Below are 22,193 nucleotides of genomic sequence, written 5' to 3'. Positions count from 1 at the left end.
AAAAAAAACTCGGCATTGTGATCTTTCAATAATTGATTGTCTACACTACATCGGAGTGCAAAATATGTCCGGATAACAACTTGTATTGGTTATTGGATATTGTATGAGTTCATGTGTTGTTTATCTGAATTCCTGTATGCAGTATGGTGACGAATACATAGCAAAAACAGCTTGATCACTATGTGTTCGAGTCAGGAACACCTAAACAGGAAAAGGAAATCATGTGACTCCACTGCAGTGAGTGCTCATAACTTCATAATGGAGAAGATTTTGAAGTTAAAATCACGATATTGGCGTGCGAACCTGGTATTCCTGCGCGCTAAGCTCTGGAGGCATTTTAGATCCACACCTAGGCGACAAAGATGAATCGCAAAGAGGAGTGCCTCTGCACTATCGGGAACTCGCGCCCTATTCAAGGCTGAAATTTGATTGCGCTATTCACCTCACAACAGGTATCCTAACGGTGGCAGGGTAGTCAGCTGATCCTAAGGTACGATGTTACCTTCTATTGGTAGCTATGAGGCCTAACAGTAAGCTTAGGACTTTCTTTTTTGGACGGATAAGGCGTCTGATCGGATATATCACGCTCGATTCCACCCTTTCAGATTCTGAAGAAGTCGGTATTATCGAAACCGACTTCTTCAGAATCCGAAAGGTTAGCTGCGAATAAAAGATAATAACAAGTTCGTGTGCAGCTCATTTAAAGAAACCAAATTCTGTAGAAATCCTTTATACAGCTTGAGTCCATGAACATAGATCTTCGATACATTCCAGTTTCATAGAAGTTTTTTTTTTCAAAACGAAAAAATTCATATCTGAAAGGCACATGCAGTGAAAGAAAATCAGTAATATGATATAATTGGACAGAAATACTGTAGATGGAGAACGAATCGATTAGGAGAGTGGTATGTAATTTTCTCATAAAAATACATATGTCAACAAAGACGAAATGCATATGACACGTGAGACGACGATAGTGCTCATCCAAATGGCAGACAACAGGAAGAAAACGTCGAAAATCTTCGCTCGAGCATCCACGATTCACCTCCAACATTGAGAAAAGAAAAGAGGAAGAATGGCAGAAATTATAGCAGAGGGTAGCGGAAAATATGCGTGAATTACTGCAGGTGCGTCGCGGTCAATCGGATGAAGAATTTCTTCGCCAACTATAAATGCGTGATTTGTTCTAATGAAATTCTTCGGAGAATAAACGGTTCTTAAAATCGTGAACATTGGTAAATTAGGGCTAGCCTTTCTAAAATTTTCAGTGTTTGTACTGTGGAAGTAGTAGCGAAGGGATCATACAAAACATGGATTTCTGACGATAATTCATCAGCAAAAATGGATGACTAGATTAAGGTTAACTACTCTTATAATGAACCCATATACTTGAAAATTCCGTCTGGATGAAAAATTATTATCAAGATAAGGAAATGGTTTTATGGATTATGGTAAGTGAAATTTACGAAATTAATGCTAAATTGCTTACTTGTTTAATTTTCCTAAATTTCTCATAAGAATTTTCATGAAAGAGATCGATTTCTTTTAAACTTGACCACTGTTTTTGTAATCTTGCTTTTACTGACAACTACTCGTAAAATCGATTAAAATCCCAAAAATTTTTCAACGTCAAGCTGCTAGCCACTGCGCAACCGGAAACTTTCCAGTGATCCCAGTCTTCCTAGACGAATTATTCTCGATATAATCATGTTAGAACAATACATTCATCTATATTACAACTGAGACAATAGATTACACAATAATCCACAGTTGTATCCAGCCAATCCACACGACTTATAAAACTATTTCAAACCAAGTACCACTTAGATGTCCAGACGTTCCTTGAGAATTGAGAGACGAAATAAAAAATGAATAAGTTATAGAAACACTCCTTCCATATTTAGTCGGACCATATTCACCCGGACAATTCCATCACATTGGTGCACCATCCAGAGCACTCTTCATAAATACCAGCCAGTACAATAGGTTGTAGCACGTATATACCACTAAAATCCGGAATATTAAAGGACCGAAATTTTATCAACTACCAAAAATTAGAACAAATATAGATGAGATGGGTTTTCGACGGTTTTCAGTTGCATGGCTGATTTTTCTACATCGTCCTGAGTAAGGAAGACTTTCCTCAGTCCGAGGTCGGTAAATTGGTAACATTTCAAGGAGAGATCAACCCTCTGTACATCTTTTACTACTTTTTTTATATTTTTGGAAGGAGCTTAAAGAGCAGCAGTTTTTCTTGTCTCCATGTCCTTAAGACTCTTTTGCTTTAGTACATTTTTTTTTTGCACAGTTCCCGTTTAGGATCGACTATTAACAACTCAATCTGTTTTTTTCCAAGAAACAGATCCTGATTATACCAACTTTCTAAGTTGAATTCTTTTGAAAAAAAAAATCGGGACATTTTTCTCTCTAACACATTTGTCGTAGTGGAAAGAGGATGACTTTTTAACAACTCTCGAGAGATTCCCGAAAGCAATAAATTCGAAAGATGAACGGGATTGGTCCCATAGTGAACAGAAAACAACATCGTGTCTCCCCGATAATCCTTCACATCAAAAGAGAAGTTCTGCTGTGGTCCTGCAGTGAAGTCCGTTCAAGAATGTTATACCATATTTCTAGTGCATACATGTGCCAACTATTCACATAAATCTTCTGCAGTGAATGGAGACTTTGTGTAACTGTGTAACATTTCAGTTCATAATATTTCTGTTAAAATTGCTGCAGTATTTTCTATTGATGTGGGGAAACCAAAAGTAAAGAACGACCACACTAAAATTCCCTTAAACAGCTTGTTTGGCTTTTTTTTTTGTTCGAGAGAATTATGACTCCAGGAAAATCTGCAATTCTTTAATTTATTACACAAAGCTAAACGTAGTTTATATTATAAAAGAACATTTTATGAAAAGACGTATTGGATGTTTCTTTTCTAAATCATTAACCTTAATGTTGTAAGCAGATATTTCTCCTATTCTAGGAAAAAGCAGAGAAGTATTAAAGCACATACATGGTCATCGTTAACAAAAATAAAAATCTTTTATTTTGATGGGACCCTACGACTAGTTTGATCCTGTCTACGTTATATTGACTGTCCTATTTCACAAAAACAAAACATAAAAGAATATCAACCGTAGTGAATGAAGTAAGTTTCAAAATTTATGGTTGTTGTCCATAATATTTTTTCTTTCACTGAACGAAAAAAAACTCACACGGGAACGCTATTCGTGCACAGTAGTCCACTTTTTCGCAGTAATGAATATTTCGAGATTTTTTCGGTACATCACTACACGCAGACGTTTTACTGATGTTCCATCTGTAAAGGAAATTAGGAAAAATAATCAAAGAATCAGTTGAACATAAAATTAAAGAATCATTAAATAAAATCAAATAAAAAGATCATGGAAACGAAATATGCATCTCCTATATGTACAATACTGCAGGAACAACCACAATTCGTGTTTTTTTCCGTTGGGTGGTGAATTGGCCAACACTTTGTGCAAATTCATTTCTGCTCCAACATTTTTGTTTTTCGGGATAAGAATCCATACGCGGCGCATCCGTCACTGGGATCTCATTGCGAAAAGTTGGTCGTTCGGCGACAACACGGACCTAACTAACAACGTTTTGCAGATGAGGTAAATTGCACAATGTCCATGAAAACAATCCCATTGTGTCGTACTTCTGCCGAACCTTATTGCCTAGTAATTTTGAAGGAGTGGCGACCAGAAAGAGGCAAAAGATTAGAAGTGCAGAAGGAGAGGAAGGAAGAGAAAGAAAAAAGAAAAACTGGAGAAGGGAAGTTTAAGAAGAAGAAGTAACGTGAATTTGTGGTCAATTTTAAAACTGATTTAGTACCAGTTGCATAAATGTCACTTTGAAAACCACTTTCTAAAAATTAGATCTTAACTACAGCGCTACAATTTTAGCTAGAAAAAAATTAGAAACAAGTAGATTGTTTTAAATTGGCTGGAACATGCAGTTTCCTCCAGGAGTCCGTGGAAATCCGTGATAGATTTCCCAACTTGAAATATAGACGAAAATATCATCAGATATTGTATAGTATATTGTATGTATATTGTAAGTATATGAATCGATAGAACAAGAACCTGTTGCCGTTGCTTACAATAACGTAGAAAACAGAAAAAAAATTAGAAAACCATAATAAAAGAGTAGGATTTTTAGACCAGATTATTTTTTAGCTTAGAATACTTTCGTTATGGGTGCTTAAATGCAATCGAAAATTTTCCCATGTAATAATATAATACAAAAATTTTAATTAAAAAAACCTTACGCATTACAGATAGAGATCAGTTCATATAAATGCTAAAACTGATGTTTTTTCTTTATCAATTTTCTAAATTTTCTCTGGTAGTTGGATATCTCAAACTAAAAACCACTATAATTCAATGGAGTAGCTAAAAATTAGCTGAAAAATAGCAACAATTACTCTTTTATTCGATCCTGTAATCTTTTTTTAGAGAAGTTGTAAAAGTTTATAAATGAACGATTTTGAAAAATCAACTGAGCAAATCTGTTAACTCAGCGATAAATACCTCCTTCCTCCAAGTTGACTGGAAAGTGATTGCGGTCGTCCCTCATTTCTCGTTATATAACCGATTGTTGCCAGTTCAACCAGTGATGCAAATACAAATGAAATTCCGCTGAAATAAATGAATTTTTTTGAACGTGTTGCCTTCAGGGAAGTCGTACAACTTACCTAAGCATCCAAACATCTATAGCTTTAATATAAGAGACCCGAGGCAAATTACGGATGATGTTACCAAATTGAAATGTCATGGCCAGTAACGCATTAACACCAATCATCGTTCGAGCAGGTATCGCTCTAGGACCGAGGTAAAAAGGGATCCACGAGATGAAAACGGTCATATATGTTGGGATATATCCTAGAATAAAGAAATAAGGAAATTCACGTAATATTATACATAATATTCACATACATATATAAGAGGAAAACATTGCAACATTAGAAACCTACGTATTTGTAATAATAATAGAATATATTTTTAATACTAAGTATTTTCTTATGCTTATTCCAAAATATCACTTTGAATAAACTTTTTGTCTCAAATTAAATATGTATTTAATTTGGAAAATTTGGTTAGCAAAAGCTTCTACGCACATGGAATTATGTTTTCTAAGTGCTCTGAAATGTGAAGCAAGACAAGCCCAAGATAAAATATCAAATTTGTGCTAATTTTTTGAATAAATAGACAACCTTAATAATATTGAATTCTTTCTTAAGCATTCCTACAAATTGACACATATATGCAATAATAGTACTAACCCTGAAGCAAATACCACCCGTATCGTCTACGGAAAACGAATGTTACGGTAAGCTCATTCCAGTATCCAGCAGCATAGAGCTAAAATAGTTAATTTAAAAAGAAACTTGTAAGAGTATAGAATTGCAAAGTTCAGATTTTGTTAACACTTTAATTTCTCGTGTATAAAGCCGATCATATACACAGGAAGAAATGAATTTTCATTCGAGTAAAGTTTGCACCAATAAACAGGAAAACAATCAAAAACATAGACATGGAAACAGTTCTATGAGCAAAAAAATAACTAAATCCACGGAAAAATCCTCATTTCCTAATCAAAAATTTCTCAGGTCTTCGTCGTAAGAACAAACAGCTTCACACACGAGAAATGAAGGGAATTAATGTTCGCTTTCTCCAAAAAGTTACTAAATAGCTGTATCAAAACTAAGTGACAAAGTTGGTAGCAATATCAGGGCCTTGTGAATTTTTATTATATGTACAAAATACTTACGGTCAAATTATCTGAAATTGTATAATTAACCATTGAAAAATCGGGTAATTCAATATCCTTGTACTGTGTCAATGGCGAATCACTCCATCGCATATGAACTTCATCCTAGGACACATTCTATGTATTCAGACACTTTTTTTTTTCCGCTCATGCACTTTTATTCACGAACTTACCTTGTTATAGTTGAAAGACTCAAATGTTAAAATGCATTCTATTGTATCCATAGGGAATTTTGATAAATCCATTCTGCAAGGACCCGTACATTTTGTTCGCCAGTTTGACCAAATTGAGCCTAAAAATATAAATTTTATTAATAATTGTGTTTTGGATGAAAGAGGCAGTATTCGTATGTATCGTATTAATGAGAACAAGGCCGTACGCTTCTAAAAATTCTTTAGTTTATTTCAATATGGGACCGACTGAGTCACATCCCTGCTAGAAATGAACATGACAATCAATGTGGATTAGATTTGGATCAAAATCTGAGGAAAAACTTCACAATGAGATGTGGAAAATTTTAATTTTTGGTCATTTGCTCAAAGCTTAGACAGTTGTCCGGGAAACCTGAAACTATGAATCGAATTTTCTTATTTTCTACATTTACTTTCTGAAATTATTCTCGTTAATGCGACTTGATTTTAAAACGTTTTCATATTCGCTTCACATTCGAATCTAAGCAATGAAATCACCGGAAATGATTGTCATTTGAAATTATTTATTTGCGAAAATATTAACAATAATATAGTTCAACGATGCAAATTTAAAAAAAAAATGAATAATAAAAAATACACCTTTAGGGATACTGTGCAAAACTGTGATTAGAAAAAGGTAAAATCTTTCCAGCTTTTTGTTTAGAACAATGTATATGTCATCAAATAACTACTAGTTTCTCCTAGAGATTTTAGCTGAGACTTTTGAACTATGAGATTGAGTGTTTAAAGTTTTTGTAAGTTTTTTTGCAAACAACTTTTTTTAAAGGTTTTTTTGCAAACTTAATCATTATTCTTCTGATAAAATACCATGCTTTAATCGCATTACCGTAAATTTAGAAAAACCTTCGACCCCGGCAACCCCTATAGATAATTTTTTTTCCCCATTAAAAATTTGAACTCAACTTGCAACTTCTTCACAGTCTCGCACGTGTTTTGAAGTAAACAGACTTTTGAGCTCTGAGTACATTTTTGTCAAAAATTTCACTACACTTCTCTCTCATAACCTTATAAAACTCATAATGTATTGTTTTCTTTCAGAACACTGTCAGATCCAAATTTCGACCACCTGCATAATTTTTTTTGAAATGATTTTTGCTTTAACATCTTTATGTCAAAGATTCCCTCCCAACAACATATGAATTTGACGAGTTAAAGCTTCTGAATGATTTGCACTCTTTTCGAGGAATATTCCATATATGTACACGTCTGTTCTGGTTAGGTTGCATCAGATTTCTGCGTAGCGAAAAGGAAACTGGTGAAATTACATTTACCCCAGCTCAAATTGCAGTAACTTTTAAGCTTGAACGAGGCGTTACGCGTGTTCTCAAATTTTCTCAAATTTCTTCGTTTCAGTTTGCTATTCTTTACAATGTATACGAGAAAAGTAGCTTCAAGTGAGGTCACACGATGCAAACAGCAGTCGAGTTATAAATCGATGGCGCAAATTGAGTTAAATCCGCAGTTGGAGTGATTTTGAAGAATCGCAGCCCACATATTCCTTAGGATGAGTTGAATTATGCGATATACTTCTTTATCGCTATCTATTTTATAGAAAAGAAGAATAAGATTAATTAAGAAAAATAAAAAATTAAAATGATTGGCAACTGTGTTTAAAAACAAGTAGATAAGGTTTACGAAGAGGATATCATGTGATTAAAATTTATTCAGCAGGAAACTCTTCAATTTCACATACCGTATACTATTTGAACATCCTTTTGCTGCAGAAATTAATTGAAATTCAACAAAGGCAATGTTTGCACACATGCTCTTCCTGCTATTTTCTGTGCAGATAATGCCTTCAGTGTGATTCTTTCGATTTCTACAACCTATATGAAAACAGTAGATTCCAGGCAGTTCACCATAGGATCGGTAGATTTTCATTCTGCAGTAGCTGGACCTTTTTACCGTTCAGAAATGTACTTGTAAAATATTGATGCAAGCGCAAAGTGCTTACACGTAATTTCCTGAATCGTAATTTCCCTGAATTTGATTTGTCAAACAAAGACCTGGAGACCTTAAGATTCAACACGAATAGTGCATACATGTGTACTTCAACAGTATCTAGGAGCGTTCTCAATGTAGAATAGAAAAAAAAGAACAAAAGAAAATGAGAGAATAAAGAAAAAGAAGCATACCGTTTGGAAACACCATGAGGAAAACATTCCTGAAAGGAGAGCTGTGAATCTGAGCTTTTTTCGAGTTCACAAAACATGTATTTGGTGTCCAGATATTCTGTAACACAGTCCAATCGAATGAAAGATTTCCTTGACATGGATTTAAAATATCATATGCCAGTCCTGGATCTGTCCAATATTCATTCATGTATAGATCTGGAAAAAGATCTGCATAGAAAATCGCTTCATAGCTACAACAATATAAATATTTTGTTCTTAATATGCTGACTCATCTGTGGATGTAATAAGATAAAGATTATAACCAATAAAACAACTATGAATAAAAAGCAATAAACGAATAATTAAAATAGATAAGTTATTGCGATTTTTATCTTTTTCGCCAGGGTATCTCAACCACAGCTTCTACTGTTCCGTAGGAGAGAATTCGTGCTTCACAAAAGGTGCTTCTGATTCTTCATTACTGAGGGAACATAGACGTTTGTTATCAGTAGTGTCACAAAAAAGAGGAAAGAAAAAAGAGGAAAAGGAGAAAATAAATAACTGACAACTTCTACACACTCTAATCTATCCATACGCTCTATGTACGCATTATCATAAACATAACCGTTCTCTAGACCGATTTAAACATCATTTTCTCGTAAACATTTGGATAAGTTTTGTAAAAAAAAAATTCGAAATTAAACGCTCTAAAAAGTTTAGCGCTTTTAGTGTAAATATAACATTTCTACATGTCATATATTCCTTCTTATGGTTCAGTTGTTGTTCAACCGTTCAATTCGCCAAAATACCATTGATATAATATTTATCATATTTTTCATGTGAATCACCGCTTTCGGATTTATTCTTCGAGAAACCTAAAAGTTAGTGATTTTTCATGGAGTGAGGATAGTGCGACTGATGCTGTTCGAGCAGCTAATGGAATTGCGCCGTCCCGTCCCAGAGGAGCCCTTCACCCTTGCTATTCTGATGAATCCTACGAAACACGACAACATCATGACTATTCGAAAAAACGTGCAACATATAAGTGCCGTTAAGCTTCTTCATTGATGGATACAATCTGGGAAAAATCCTTGAAATCATGAATAGGAATTTCACGGCAGGTAGAGATATAGTTTTCAGGAAAGGAAAGCGTTTAAAGATTTTATCCTGAATAGAAATTTTGCTACAGAATTCTCCAGCTAAACAAAACTCTGTATGACACTCAGATAGCACTACACACTGCTGTTAGCTCCATTAACATTTTTCATAGAATAATCACCAGGGACTCACTCATCTCACGAAAAAAAAAACCAAAAGATTTTTGGTATTGGAAAAAAGAATTTTTCTAGAATATTTCCACATGTGCAAATCTGCTGATTTCTTTCGGAATCTCAAAAAACAACATTAAAAGTAGGTCAAATATTAAAAGTTACCCATTTCAAGTTTATAGACTTAAAAAATCACTTATTTTCTTTTGCTCGAATAACGTGGTTAAAGTTTCACGTGTAGCAAAAATAACCGTTTAGAAGAAATATATAATCTTATTTGTCGAAATATCGATCTACTGGAAAATTATACGATTGTTGTTATTTTGTACTGTTTTGCGTGGAATTGAGTTTAACCCCAGTGGAACGTCCCGGCGTTCTTGGGGATTCCAGATATAAATCTTGTTTTAACCTATTAAGATATAACTATTAGGGTTTTAAGATAAGAAATAACACAATAAATAAGACATTAAAAACTCAAAGAATTAAGTAATTAAGCGGATGAAATCCTAAAATCAAGGATACTACTGTGCATTCATAAAATATATCAGAATTTATGAGATGTTGGTCTGTCCAGTGTTTTCCCTCCAATATACTTTTATATCTAGATAAACTCGCTTGAAAGCTGTGATGGAGACGTATACTGGTGAAATTAAGCCACGCCTTTTTCCTTAACAAAAATTCAAATGTCATTCATTTACCGATCTCAAAGTCCTGGGTGAGTTCGGACACGGAAGTCACTTCCTGAACCCACATCTCTATACGAACATCGACAGGATTCGATGGTAATTTGTGTTTATTGTAGTGTAGTGCTGTATCGAATAGTAGATGATCAATAATTTCCGTATCATTTGCACATCGTCGTGGAGACTGATACGAATAGAAGTCAGTCACGTTTTTTACCGACTGAACATGTATTAGTAATAATAGTAATAGCAACATCTGACGACTTTGTCAAGCCATTCGTCTTCGTGAGTTTTTTCCTGAAATGTTGGGGATTTTCGAAGATTGAGAAAAGTGTTTTCATGAAAAGGATAGAGATACAGTGTATTACAAACCGTTTTGGCCAAATTCAACTTTTTTTTTTCAGAACTGTTCAGCAAGTGCCAGGTGAAGTCAAGTGGATAGCAAGAGGGGCATAACGCTCTCGAAGAAGGCCAGAAGCAAGATGCCCTGGTATGTTCGAAGCAGAGATGTACCAGGTTAGAGATCAGCTGGATTTATTTCCAGGATCAATTACGAAATATCAACTACATTGTGAATGCGAGTTGTGAGGAAAGGAAACAAATGGACCGCACGAAAACTGAAAAGAATGCAGAGGACCGCAAGCGAAGAAAGAATATTTGAGAACTTAAAAAGTAAGTCAGCGAATTGTTCTTTGAATAGAAGGATAAAATTTATAAGAGGAAAGAGTAAGAAGATGTCTTAGCGATCCAGAAGAAAGCTACGTCTGAATCCACTCGTTAGGCGGCTGACATCAATATTCAACCACGCCCCATCCGACTTCAACAACGCCTACATTACCCAAAGTAAAGGGAACACGTAAAAACATCATCAGTAGAGATGAGCATTCTGTTCCGTGGTACAAATTCAGTTACTTCCTGACTTCCTATGGTAATCCTTGTAGGCGGACGGTGCGAGAGATTTAGATGTCCTGTACTCGTCACTTGATATTCGATGGTTTCTCTTCTAAGAAATACTATTTTTTAAGTATTGTTTTTACCATTTTGTGTCATTTTTTGTCAGATTTTTCGAACTTTCTGTCGAAATATTTCAGTGCACATGCGAGTTGACCTGATTTAATTCCTGCATAGAGATCCACATGGAAGCAAAAGGCTCAACGCTTAAGTGTCGTCCCTTCTTGAAACATCACATCAGCACTTGCAGTAATGTGGAAAAGAAGAAAAGTCGAAGTGAATCTCATATTTAAGAATAAGAGCAAACAAGAATTTTCACGAAATACTGACAGAAGTCCTAAACTCCTTCCGGAAAAGGCGCTAGACTTCTAGTCATTGAGAAAACTACCAGAAATCTTTTGTGATAAAAAAAAACCTGGCGAAAAAAGTCTCCATTATGCGATGTGTTCTGGTAAATAATAGTGCTAATCCAGGAAAAAATCTAACGATAGCTTCAAATTGCGATGTTCAAAGTGCATCAAAATGAAGTATTTTCTCCAACTTTTCAACTTTCAACGCTATACTCTTCGTAAATGCACCAGGAAACTTTCTGACACCAAACGATGCAATAAATAAAGAAGATAAGGTCCCTCATCGAAAAATATAAATATTTCTGGCATTTTCTAACTACTAAAAGTCTCTAGAGATTATTCAACTAAGATGCAGGACAACTTCAAATTTATATAATCATTATAGCCTGAAGAAACTCATTAAATACCTCAAAATATTTAGGAGAAAGTTTTTTTTACTTGGAAATGTTAGAAATATTCCAGCAAAGACACATATTTCTAAGCTACTTCACTATCCTTATAGGATCAGACTCCAAATCCAGGCGTTCTAGTATGTAACGTGAAGTTACATACGAAATAAATTTTAAAATATCACGAGAGATTTTCTCCGAAAACAAATTGCGATAGCTTCACTGACGTTATTCTCCAAATGTTAGTCAACCATGTCTTTTGAAGTAAACACATGTAAAATTTGATTACTAACCTAACTGACCCGCAAGCTATGTCGATTGAAGAAGTTCTGTTCAGGATTTGTTCTCTCTATTTCGATAAAATTTCTATTGTTCCTCATTCTTTTCGAATTCATTAGGATAACGAACTTCAACAACGAGGAAAAAATGAGGAGAAAGGATGTTTCTTCAGGAAATAACAAATATTTGCCTCCAATGTTTGCTTTCTATAATCAGAAAAAGAGGATAAGATAAAATGGATGTTCATGATCACCTCGGAATCCTGTTTTTTTTTTTGGAAATTTTTTCACAGCATCCACAAATTTGTACAATTTGCATATCAAGAACTCTGTTATATTTTCTAACAAAACTACAATTATAGCCCCATACTGTTCAAATGCAGCATCTTTTCTCCTTCTTCTTATATTCTGGATTCACCTTTTCATTCGTAAATAACCATTATCTTAACTGCTTCTTCGTATTAACGTAAAAAAAGTTAACTATGTATAGATTGAATCTAGTGAGGTAAAATTTCAAGATAAAAAGAACATTTTGAGCTTTTATTCTTTTGAGTTATTTTCCGATCATCCAGTTCCCTATAGAAAACTGGGTTTTGAATTCGTAATGTGAAAATGAGGTTTGTGTGAACTGGTACGGAAAAGAGGTCAACAAGAGGTTTTAACGTTGATTCTTCATTCAAAGGTTAATGATGTTGAGAATAAGTCTAGCCCCATTTCAAAACATTGTGAACATGTATCCGTCATTAGAAATTCACGGATTTTACGTCGAGTGGATTCCGTTTCATTCTTGTTTGCTTTTTCTTTCACGCCTACTAAATATTCGAAAAAATCCCCTTGTATTCTCATTTCCACATAGATTTAGTGCGTTCTCTGTTTTTTGCCTTCAATATTTTTTAGGTTCTGTTTTTTTTATTCGCTATTTACAGAAAGAATCCGAACTAAACAATATGTACGCAGTGGATGTCCAGATGTTTACGCAGGGTTTTGGATTGTGGATTGAAGTATTTTGAATTCCCAAACTCATAAAAATAAGTTATATTTAAGAGAGATTTTTTTTATGCAAAAGATTTCAGTCTAGTCTAACACATATAAAAATTGTCTTCCCGCAATTTATTTACCATATGTGCCTTCTCAAATACATACGTGATTGATTAACCCCATGAACACAACAAAATAAATATTTTGTGCCTTATTTCGATTAAATGTAAATATGAACGTAGATCAGAGAATTTTATGGAACTGATCTCACCACTCATTGCTCGCTTTTATTTTTTCGCATCACTTTCGTCAATGATTTGATTTCAGGAAGAATTGCTCTGGTGTCGGTTGATACACGGTCATAGTGGTTAGAATTCAGCTTTTTCTCATTTGCTGAACATTGATTTTTGAAACATTTTTTAAAAGTAACCATTAAATATCTTGCTAAATCTTCCAGTAAATCTGGCAAATCTATAAAATATCTAAAAAAATCTAGAATTGCGAAATATGATAGTTAACCGGACGGAATCTAAACGAAGGTATTGAAGGGGGGAATTTCCTCGGAACCTGTCAAAAATGAGCTTAGGAACCATCTATCGTACACGTAGTTTGCATGGATTGTAGAGTTTTCCCAAAAATTATCACTTTTTTTCGTTGTTTTTCACTTCAACTGCTTATGAATTTTCATTCTGTTTTAAAATAAAAGAAATCCACAGTGTTCTCTATAGGATATATGTAAATGTGTGGTTTTCTTAAGCAGCTGGCTGTTAGATTCTAAAATAACATCGTTATCTGAAAAATCAAGATTGAAGGCAGTAAATTTTTTTTTGTTATTGGTTTCCACAGAATTGACGAATGCAGCAATAAATGAGGCATAGGCAAGATAAAGGATTGAACCATCTTCTTCCAGCAATCATAGAAACTCCAAACAACAAAAAGTCCAATGAACTTATAGTTGCTCCGTCAATTTCCTAAATTTCAGATAATTTACAGTTGAATTCGTATTTTACTATTTTTTTTTTGTCGAAGAGGTCAAGTACTACCAATTAGGTCATGAACTATAAAAAATTGGTTACTTTTCTACGCTCTCTTATTTGTATTGATATACCATTTCAACAGCGACTTTGCCACGTGGTCATCTTGATAATTTCGATTAAATTAGAGATATTAGTAAAGGTACATATTTTAGAACTATGTATAGGCAACTTTGAGATTTTGCATGTTTTTTACGAAGGGATTGAAAAATCCTTTCGTGAAAAACATGCAAAATCTCAAAGTTTGAGTTTTTCAGCTGAAAGTTTTTTTTTTCGGAAGATTGATATAGAAGATGGAGATGTTGTGCGACTTCAAAGAAACTCATTCATCCTTGCCCCTCCATAAATCTAGCACCATCACACGAATTTGTCCGAAGATTAAATGGATTCGAAGAACAGATGAACAGCAAGATAGAATATTTTTCAAAATTAAACAACATAATTTTCACTTTTAATTGCTGTATGGTAGCAATTACGGATGAATTAGGTTCTAATTCTCAGTCGCACGTTGGTTCCAAATTCTTTCATGGATTCACAACATAGGGTCTTAACAAATTCCTCCATGCATGTGTAACATTATATTCATTCATAACATTTAGTAGTTAATGTGTGCTAAATAAACTCTAAATTTTTCAAGCAGACTGATCTCCCATATCCTCTGGATTATGTAAGAATAATCAAAATCTTACAAACATTAGGGAACTTTGTGGTCCAGTGCGCCAATTAACTTAAATGCTCCATTTAACTAACGCGCAAACTATTCGAAAATATCGGACAAGAAATTAGAAATTATAGCAATCAATTTTTATAGTTTTTCATTTTTTTATTTTTCCAACTATATCCAGTAGTTAAAATAAAAAATGGTAAATTCGAAAAAAGGTTGTCACGATAAGGAAAATCAAATAATAAAAGCATTTATTCTGCTAGATCAGAACCCTATGCTCTACGACTACCGTTTCCTTTTCGTTTCGTCCGGAAATCAACGCAGGTAACCGTTTCAACTCGTGTCGCACTTCCTATTCCCACCGAATACTGGAATTTGTTCAAATTCGCACATGCAGCACCGTAAACTCCCCGTACATTGACAGCAACAATAGCTCCTGTAAAATCGTAAGCTCACCTCAGCTGAGTTCGTGAACTCAACTCACTAACCTTGAAAATGAGGATAATATTGAAGTATATGTCTCATAGCTTTATGTGCTGCTCTGAGTGGTTTCGTTCCACCTCGTAGTTGTTCAACCACATAAAAACTAAAAACAATTCGTGGATTTGTGGATTTCTATATTCTTGGTAAGAAAGCAACTAATTCAGTTATTCACCTAGGTAAAAATCTCATCATTATATCCCCATCTCCTGTTGCAGCAGCCGCACCAACACCTTCAAGAGCGTATGCACCAGATCCAGGAATGGGCGAATCTCCCACTCGTCCAGGAATCTGCACACAGTTTTTTCAAGTGTTTTTAAATAAAATCAATATAAAGTATATCAAAATGGAAAAAAACCACAGACTTTGAATTTCGCACCATTTGTTGACGTACCAGCGGCCACATTTCCGTCAGCGTCAAGGACGACCATTCCAAGAGTGTCATGGTTGAACCTAAAGTTATCTCCTTCCCGAGGAAAAAGCTGTTAAACTACCAAGAAAACTCTTTAAAGAAAAAATATTGATTTAGAGGAAATAAGTTAGTAATTCGGTTTTATAAATGTCTACGTCCCCGATACTAAACAGGAAGAGGAATCAATACTTTTCTATTGAAATTGACTCGTTTAGAATCTGCAAAAATTTTATTTTATTGAATAAATACAGAACAAAAAAAGGCTGACAGTAGTAGTACATAGCTTCACCTGTCCACAGCTGATCTAATTTGTTGAGGCTTATAATTATTGTAGTAGTGTTGTTGTGAGTAATATCCTGGGCGATACGGGCCACAAGATCGAGAAGGATCGGGCGAAACGTTCTGAAAATCAACTCGGTGAAGGACTTCTAACCAAAATTTTTTTCATTAATAATTTTTTTAAAGCTATTCACAAGAAAGAAAAATTTGAATGAAAATTTTCAAAGATAAAAGGACCAAGTTTTTTTAGTGGACACTTAAAAAATACAGCTTGCTTCATTTTTTCTTTCTATTGTCCGCCTTGCTTGCTATTGTCGACGTTTTAAAGGAAGAAAATACAGTTCTGCCTTCTTTGAAAAAAATCCACAGAGATTACGGATGTCCATGACTACGTTCTCATCATTTCCCATATTTGTTTACACGCATGTTTCCTGATCGAATATTTTTCTATCGTTGCAGATAGAAACAGATTACATTGTCCAGGAATAATGGTGTCCTAGCTGTAAAAACCAAGAAAGATCACATTTTTCAAAGGAAATCCGAGAATTCCCTTATCCACATGCAGCAAATATTAAAAATACGCATTTCAGATACCAGAAGTTAAGTGAATACCATAAGCAAAGACTCATGTTTAAATTTTGAATTCGAACTCTCTTCCCTAGGCAGGATTCTGGAAATTTCTAAATATCTGGTTTGCGTCAACCGATATACAAAGACATGTCTTAAACAAACATGTTTTTACATCAAGTATCTAATATTCCATCGCGCTACTTCAGATTTGTCCTTGCAAATGTTGACGCAAATCTAAATTTAAAAATATTCCATACTCCACCAGTAGAACTCAGTATGAGTTCATAAAAATGGAATAACGAGGATTTCCATGAAAGACAATCACCTACCAGTAATCAACGAATATCTTATCGTTTCCTAGAATCCTCACCAAATTGCGGAATTGTCTATCAGCTCGACCACAAAATTTTTGATTGAAGGTGAATGTTTAATTAATTTCATGTATAGCAATAGTTAACTGAGGTTCAATTCAATATTTTTCATTTGTAAAAGTTATATCCAGCAACTTCGTCACGCTGTTTTCATGGCGTCAAACAAATTATAGTTGACATAAAAATTATGAACATATCCGGGTAAAACGTGGCAGGAGTATATTGTATTTAGACCAGTGGTCTAGCTAAATTTTTTATTCTTTTGAATATCATAAAGTAGCGTTAGCAACGTTAATTACTAAGGATACTCCTAACCTGCCAGAAATTTGGTTGACAATTTCTGGATCTCCAATCAGAAATCATGGCTCTAGAGACATTCGATGAGATATCCTCTTCCCGAAATCCCATCTGGACAGCAAATCTTGTGGCTGGAATAGTGCAGGTAGCATTTGTATCAATTAAGAATGAAAAAGTGAGTCGAATTGTTGAGGTTATAAAAAGTTGCAACGAAAAGTTACGGGAAAAAAAGATACGAAAAATTGGAATTACCTGATTCTCCAACTAATAATGTATGCTTCGTGTAGTTCATCACCGCCCAAGCAACACGAGCGGCATCCTTGATCCTGTGCAAATTTGCCACAGCTCCCATACGAACACCATTTCTTAGAAGAAGTTATTTTTTGAAAAAGTAACAAAAATAAAACTACGAATGAGGTGGAGGAATGTTGTACAGTGCAGAAAAAAACTGTCGTCTTAAAAACAAAAGTTTACCCATCCACAATCAATGCGTCAAGTGTTGTTTCACCATTTTCATCCGGAGAACCGTCATATCCTACAGTAGTATCGCATTGTAGCCGCTCACATGTCGATAAGCCTTCCACCAACGCATACAATCTACCAGCGTACATAGAACCAAGAGCTAAAAATGAGTTTTGGTGTTTAAAGAAGTACTGATCCAGAGAAAACAATATTTACAAACCGTTTCTGTTAGCTTGTTGAAAATCCTTAGATCCCCATGTGTTCACTACTACAGGTTTCAACAGAGAAGCGCTTAGGAATATTTGAATAGCAAAGGACAGAAATTGTAGCCACATCGCTATGGAGTGATAAGGACGTAGGATGAGTTCTAACTCCAATCTTCGCAACCGTTCTCTTGTCGCTCCAAAGAATAATGACCTTGTAACAGCAGTTCGGTCAATCGATGTCCGTTGTAATAGTTTATCCGAAGTTCAAATAATTGCTGAGCTCTGTAAGTAATCCTTATAGCTATAGTAATTTGTATGGATAATACCACTACAAATATCTGAATTATGAGGAAAGTCTTATCCTCTTTGCGACTTCTTCAAAATAAATTTTCGAAATTTCGACGTGAAGTTTAGACGGACACAAAAGTGAGGGGAAGGGAGAGGGGACCAGATAAGAAGAATCACAATTTATTCTCCTCAATTGCCTAATGGGATGTTTTTTAGACAAGATATCCATTAAGACTTAAAATTATATATATATATATATCCACGGATCTCCCTCACTAGAGGGATCGCAGTCGGTTAGTCGCGAGGCTACGCGGCGCGTCCCCGGGTGGCGGATAGGGGGCTAATCGCGGACCAAAAGCGACCTTGTGCTTGCCCAGAGACGCAGGTGGATTCAGGAGATGGACTCCCTGTTTCTGCTGAGCCAGGACTGACTCATGACATCCTTGTATCCCGCACGTCGATCCGGCCAAAAGCCTTCAATCAAGTAACTGGGAGGTGCAAGGGAGGCGGTTTGGAGTCGCCTCCAACAAATAAGCTCCACATGTCCACTCCGGGAGAACGGAAGTTCTCCCAGAAACTCATGGGTCTAGAGGCTTGCAACCTGCCCATGGGTTTTAAAATTGCACGCAAAACACAGTGATAGAAGAGTCTCCTGATTCTGGAGGAAAGCCTGGTACGATAGCGCCAGGTAGGACGGGGTTGCAGGAGCCATGTAGGCTACCAAAACGGAAAAGAACTAGGATGGCGATCTGTACTTATAACGCACGAACGCTTGTATCGGAAGCGGCCATCGAAGATCTGATGATGCAAGCCAAGAAGATCAAGTACGACGTCATCGGACTGACCGAGACGAGACGACACCTTCTCAACGCCGTATATGAAACTGGAGAAGAACTGTTCTTAGGAACATGCGACAGTAGAGGTGTTGGAGGAGTCGGCGTCCTTGTCAACACGAGTATTGCAAAGAACATTGACTCTTTCGAACAACTTACGACCTGAATCAAACGTCTGCGGATGAGAAGATGTGATACAACACCAGCTTTGACTATCTTCGTCGCTTACGCTCCAACATCAAGCTACGATGAAGAAGAAGTCGACGTATTCTATATGGACCTGGAGAAGTTCTACAGAGAAGATCATGCCTTCTACAAGGTCATAATTGGCGATTTCAACGCCAAGGTTGGCCCAGGAAGAACGCCGGAGGGACTTCACATCGGGACCCACGGCCTACAATGGAATGACCAGAGGGAGAAGCTCTCTGAGTTCATCATGACGACTAAGACCATCCATGGGAACTCGCAATTCCAGAAGCCCTCCTCTCTACGCTGGACGTGGGAGTCACCCGGTGGAGGGTACCGTAATGAAATAGACCACATCATCGTCAATAGAAGGTTCTGCCTGACGGACGTCGCTGTTATACCAAAGTTCTATACGGGATGGGACCAACGCCTCCTTCGAGGCAGATTTTCCTTTACAAGGAGAGCAGAGAACGCCGCCAAATTCAGAGAGAGAAATCCTAGGACTATCATCAACTGGGATCTCCTCGCCACGCTAGCAGGCTTTTGGGAAGATTCCGCAATGGACAACATCGACGAGGAATATGACCGGCTTGTTGAACACCTTCACGATTGCGCGAAGAAGGCTGAGAGTTTTAAAACCACCAAGAGGCGCCTGTCTCTTGAAACTCTTGAGCTGATACGCCAGCGTGGAGCAGCACGAGCCGCAGGGAACCAAGAACTCACGTCCGAGCTCGCAAAGCTTTGCAGAGAGGCGATAAAGGAAGACCTCAAGGATATATATATATATATATATATATATATAGACAAGAGGATGGATTATTTAGTTATCATATCCAAATTTATTTTGAGGAATTTTAGGACGTTTTAGCTTTTAGTCAAATTTTTTCAATGATTATTCCACGAGCACATAGTACTGTGAAACGTAATTAATACTAACATTTGCATCGCAGTTTTCACATCTCTTTTCATTCCAAGAGTTCCTTACTTCTCGCGGATTCAAAACCTTTCAATGGTAATGATAATATTAAAAAATTGATCGTGCGGCTTCACCAACATAACCTTCATGGATCACAAGAAATCCTACAAAATCGATTCTTTACTCTCTTCAAGATTTCTCACTTTATTCGTCATATGTCATATTGTCACTTTGTCAATACTTATGCACCTGCGGACAACGTATCCAGAAAATCCTGTGGTGACAAATATTGAGAGAAGTGGTGGAGTTACTGCAGGAAAAAAACAAAGGAACCAAGTGTGTTCTTCAAGCTGTAGAAATCCGTGTGCATTTCGCTAGAGTTCCAGAAAAAAAAGCAATCCATTTCCGAATATTTCCCAAATTTTATGAGCTCAAACAGAATCTGTTTGCCGTGGGAAGTTCAGAATGTGTCAAAAATCATTGAAATGAGGTACTTTTCCCACACTTTTCCTAAGGGAAAAAATTACCCCTCAAATTTCTGTGTTTATCGATCGCATCGGAGGCTATTGCAATTGTTTATAGGAAGTAACATTAAATAATTAACTAACAACCCGGCGTGCGTTTAACATCCCTTATCAGTTTCTGTAATTCAGGAAAAAGATTATTCCATGAAAGTGAACGCGAATCTGTTTGTGTTGAGCAAACTTGAACCAATATTTTCCGCTTGCAAAGTGATAAAAAATGTGAGTCATCCTGACGAAGGGAGCATCGAACGGATATCTTTCGCAGAATTGTTTTCTTTTCGACTATTCACAACACGAAAAGAAATCGCCAAAATTCAAGTGTAAACATTTTGGTAATACGAGTTCAATCATTTTGACTTTTTTGAAATAATTGTTTCTACCTTTAAAAATAGTTTCGCCAACAGTCTATAGTTTTTATCTTTCATTGAGTGTTGTCCATGAAACATTAGATTATTTCAGGAAAATACTGAAGACATATAAAGATTTGGGCGGAAAAGAGTATTTTTAGAACGAGGAACTTGAAAAATTAGAGAATAGGTAGAGAAAAAAATATACTGCTACGAAATAAAGGATAAAGAAGGACGACGAAGAGGAGACAGGTTGAATAATGCACACAAATATCCCTAAATGCTCATATTTCAGATTTAATAGCCATGGGCTTTGGAAGTGCTTGAGAATCCTAACGTCAGTAGAAATTAATTAGAAATCAAATTTCTCAATTATCTTTCAAAAGATGAACATAATGGCTTACTGTAAGTTTATGCTTAGATTTTTTGCTTATTCCAGTCATATGGAAATCTTCAATTTTTGGTGAAATTCACGGAATTACCGAGTATCAATAATTTTGACAAACACTTTCAATAACGGCATATATATGTAGGTGAAATGTATATTATACAAGTGAAATTCTGTCGACGTGTCACAGGAATCATCAACAGCAATCAGGAGAAATTTCAGGAAAACCTTTTATGAGTTTTATTTCTTCAATCACTATAAAACACAAGTATCCTCCTCTCAATTCTTCGAAAAACTCTTCCTCAAACGCAGCTAGCCAGTAAGGTCACCTCCATATATTTCAGAAAAATTCAAGGAAAATTATAGAAAGGAACTCGGAAAAACGATATAAAATAGAATATATTTTTAAATTTTTAGAAGTTTGAAATAGTGGGTCATTCTTCATTTTTCTACTTTTCACCTTCGAGAACACTGGATCTCCTATCTGCAATAAGCTCTGTAGAAGATCTCTTCCTGAGATGAACCTACTTCCAGACTCAGTGTTAAATCGTAACAATCCGAATTGGATGTAGTTGTTACTGACAGCTTATCCAGAGAATCTTCCAAAGAAATTAAACGAGCGAATTCTACTAACCCCTCATAATTTAGTATCTTGCATAAGATAGCTACAGAAACGGGAAAATATCGATATCAGGACGTCTTTCAACGGGTGTCTGGAACGAGGAACGGACATAAAAATCCGAACTGTTGCTTATTCAACTGCATAAAATCATTTAAAACCAGATGTACGAAGCAGATGTTTAGCGGACAGATGTACATTCAATTACGAATTGTGTATAGACGTTCAAAGGCAAAGTCGTGTTTATCAGATCAAATTAACTTAAATCCGGAATATTCTGAATTAT

The 22,193-nt window shown here is 35.6% G+C and overlaps 3 protein-coding genes across 4 annotated transcripts; 2 read left to right on the top strand and 1 right to left on the bottom strand.

Moving 5' to 3' along the window:
- Nucleotides 1-1,915: 1,915 nt before the first annotated feature.
- RB195_025703 (uncharacterized protein) lies at nt 1,916-17,935 on the bottom strand (the record flags this gene model as incomplete). 2 transcript variants are annotated; one of them, XM_064213954.1, is made up of 17 exons in its annotated part: nt 1,933-2,006; nt 3,225-3,328; nt 4,569-4,676; nt 4,733-4,919; nt 5,321-5,399; nt 5,809-5,913; nt 5,982-6,100; nt 8,156-8,350; nt 15,019-15,165; nt 15,218-15,315; nt 15,385-15,500; nt 15,575-15,662; nt 15,911-16,023; nt 17,157-17,269; nt 17,391-17,503; nt 17,613-17,760; nt 17,821-17,935. In XM_064213954.1, the coding sequence occupies 17 exons, from the start codon at nt 17,933-17,935 to the stop codon at nt 1,933-1,935; spliced, it is 2,022 nt and encodes a 673-aa protein (XP_064069835.1). The 2 variants fall into 2 exon arrangements, with proteins under 2 accessions (XP_064069834.1, XP_064069835.1); XM_064213953.1 differs by lacking the exon at nt 3,225-3,328 and having other exon boundaries at nt 1,916-2,006.
- A 900-nt stretch (nt 17,936-18,835) lies between these two features.
- RB195_025702 (uncharacterized protein) lies at nt 18,836-19,093 on the top strand (the record flags this gene model as incomplete). Its single annotated transcript, XM_064213952.1, has 1 exon — nt 18,836-19,093. One exon carries the CDS (start codon nt 18,836-18,838, stop codon nt 19,091-19,093), a length of 258 nt encoding a protein of 85 aa, XP_064069833.1.
- A 15-nt stretch (nt 19,094-19,108) lies between these two features.
- RB195_025701 (uncharacterized protein) lies at nt 19,109-19,981 on the top strand (the record flags this gene model as incomplete). Its single annotated transcript, XM_064213951.1, has 1 exon — nt 19,109-19,981. One exon carries the CDS (start codon nt 19,109-19,111, stop codon nt 19,979-19,981), a length of 873 nt encoding a protein of 290 aa, XP_064069832.1.
- Nucleotides 19,982-22,193: the final 2,212 nt, after the last annotated feature.

Source organism: Necator americanus, chromosome X, assembly GCF_031761385.1.
Source record: "Necator americanus strain Aroian chromosome X, whole genome shotgun sequence".
Classification (NCBI taxonomy): Eukaryota; Metazoa; Nematoda; class Chromadorea; order Rhabditida; family Ancylostomatidae; genus Necator; species Necator americanus.
The sequence above is the reverse complement of the archived record's forward strand: the minus strand, read 5'-3'. Positions and strand labels throughout refer to the sequence as shown.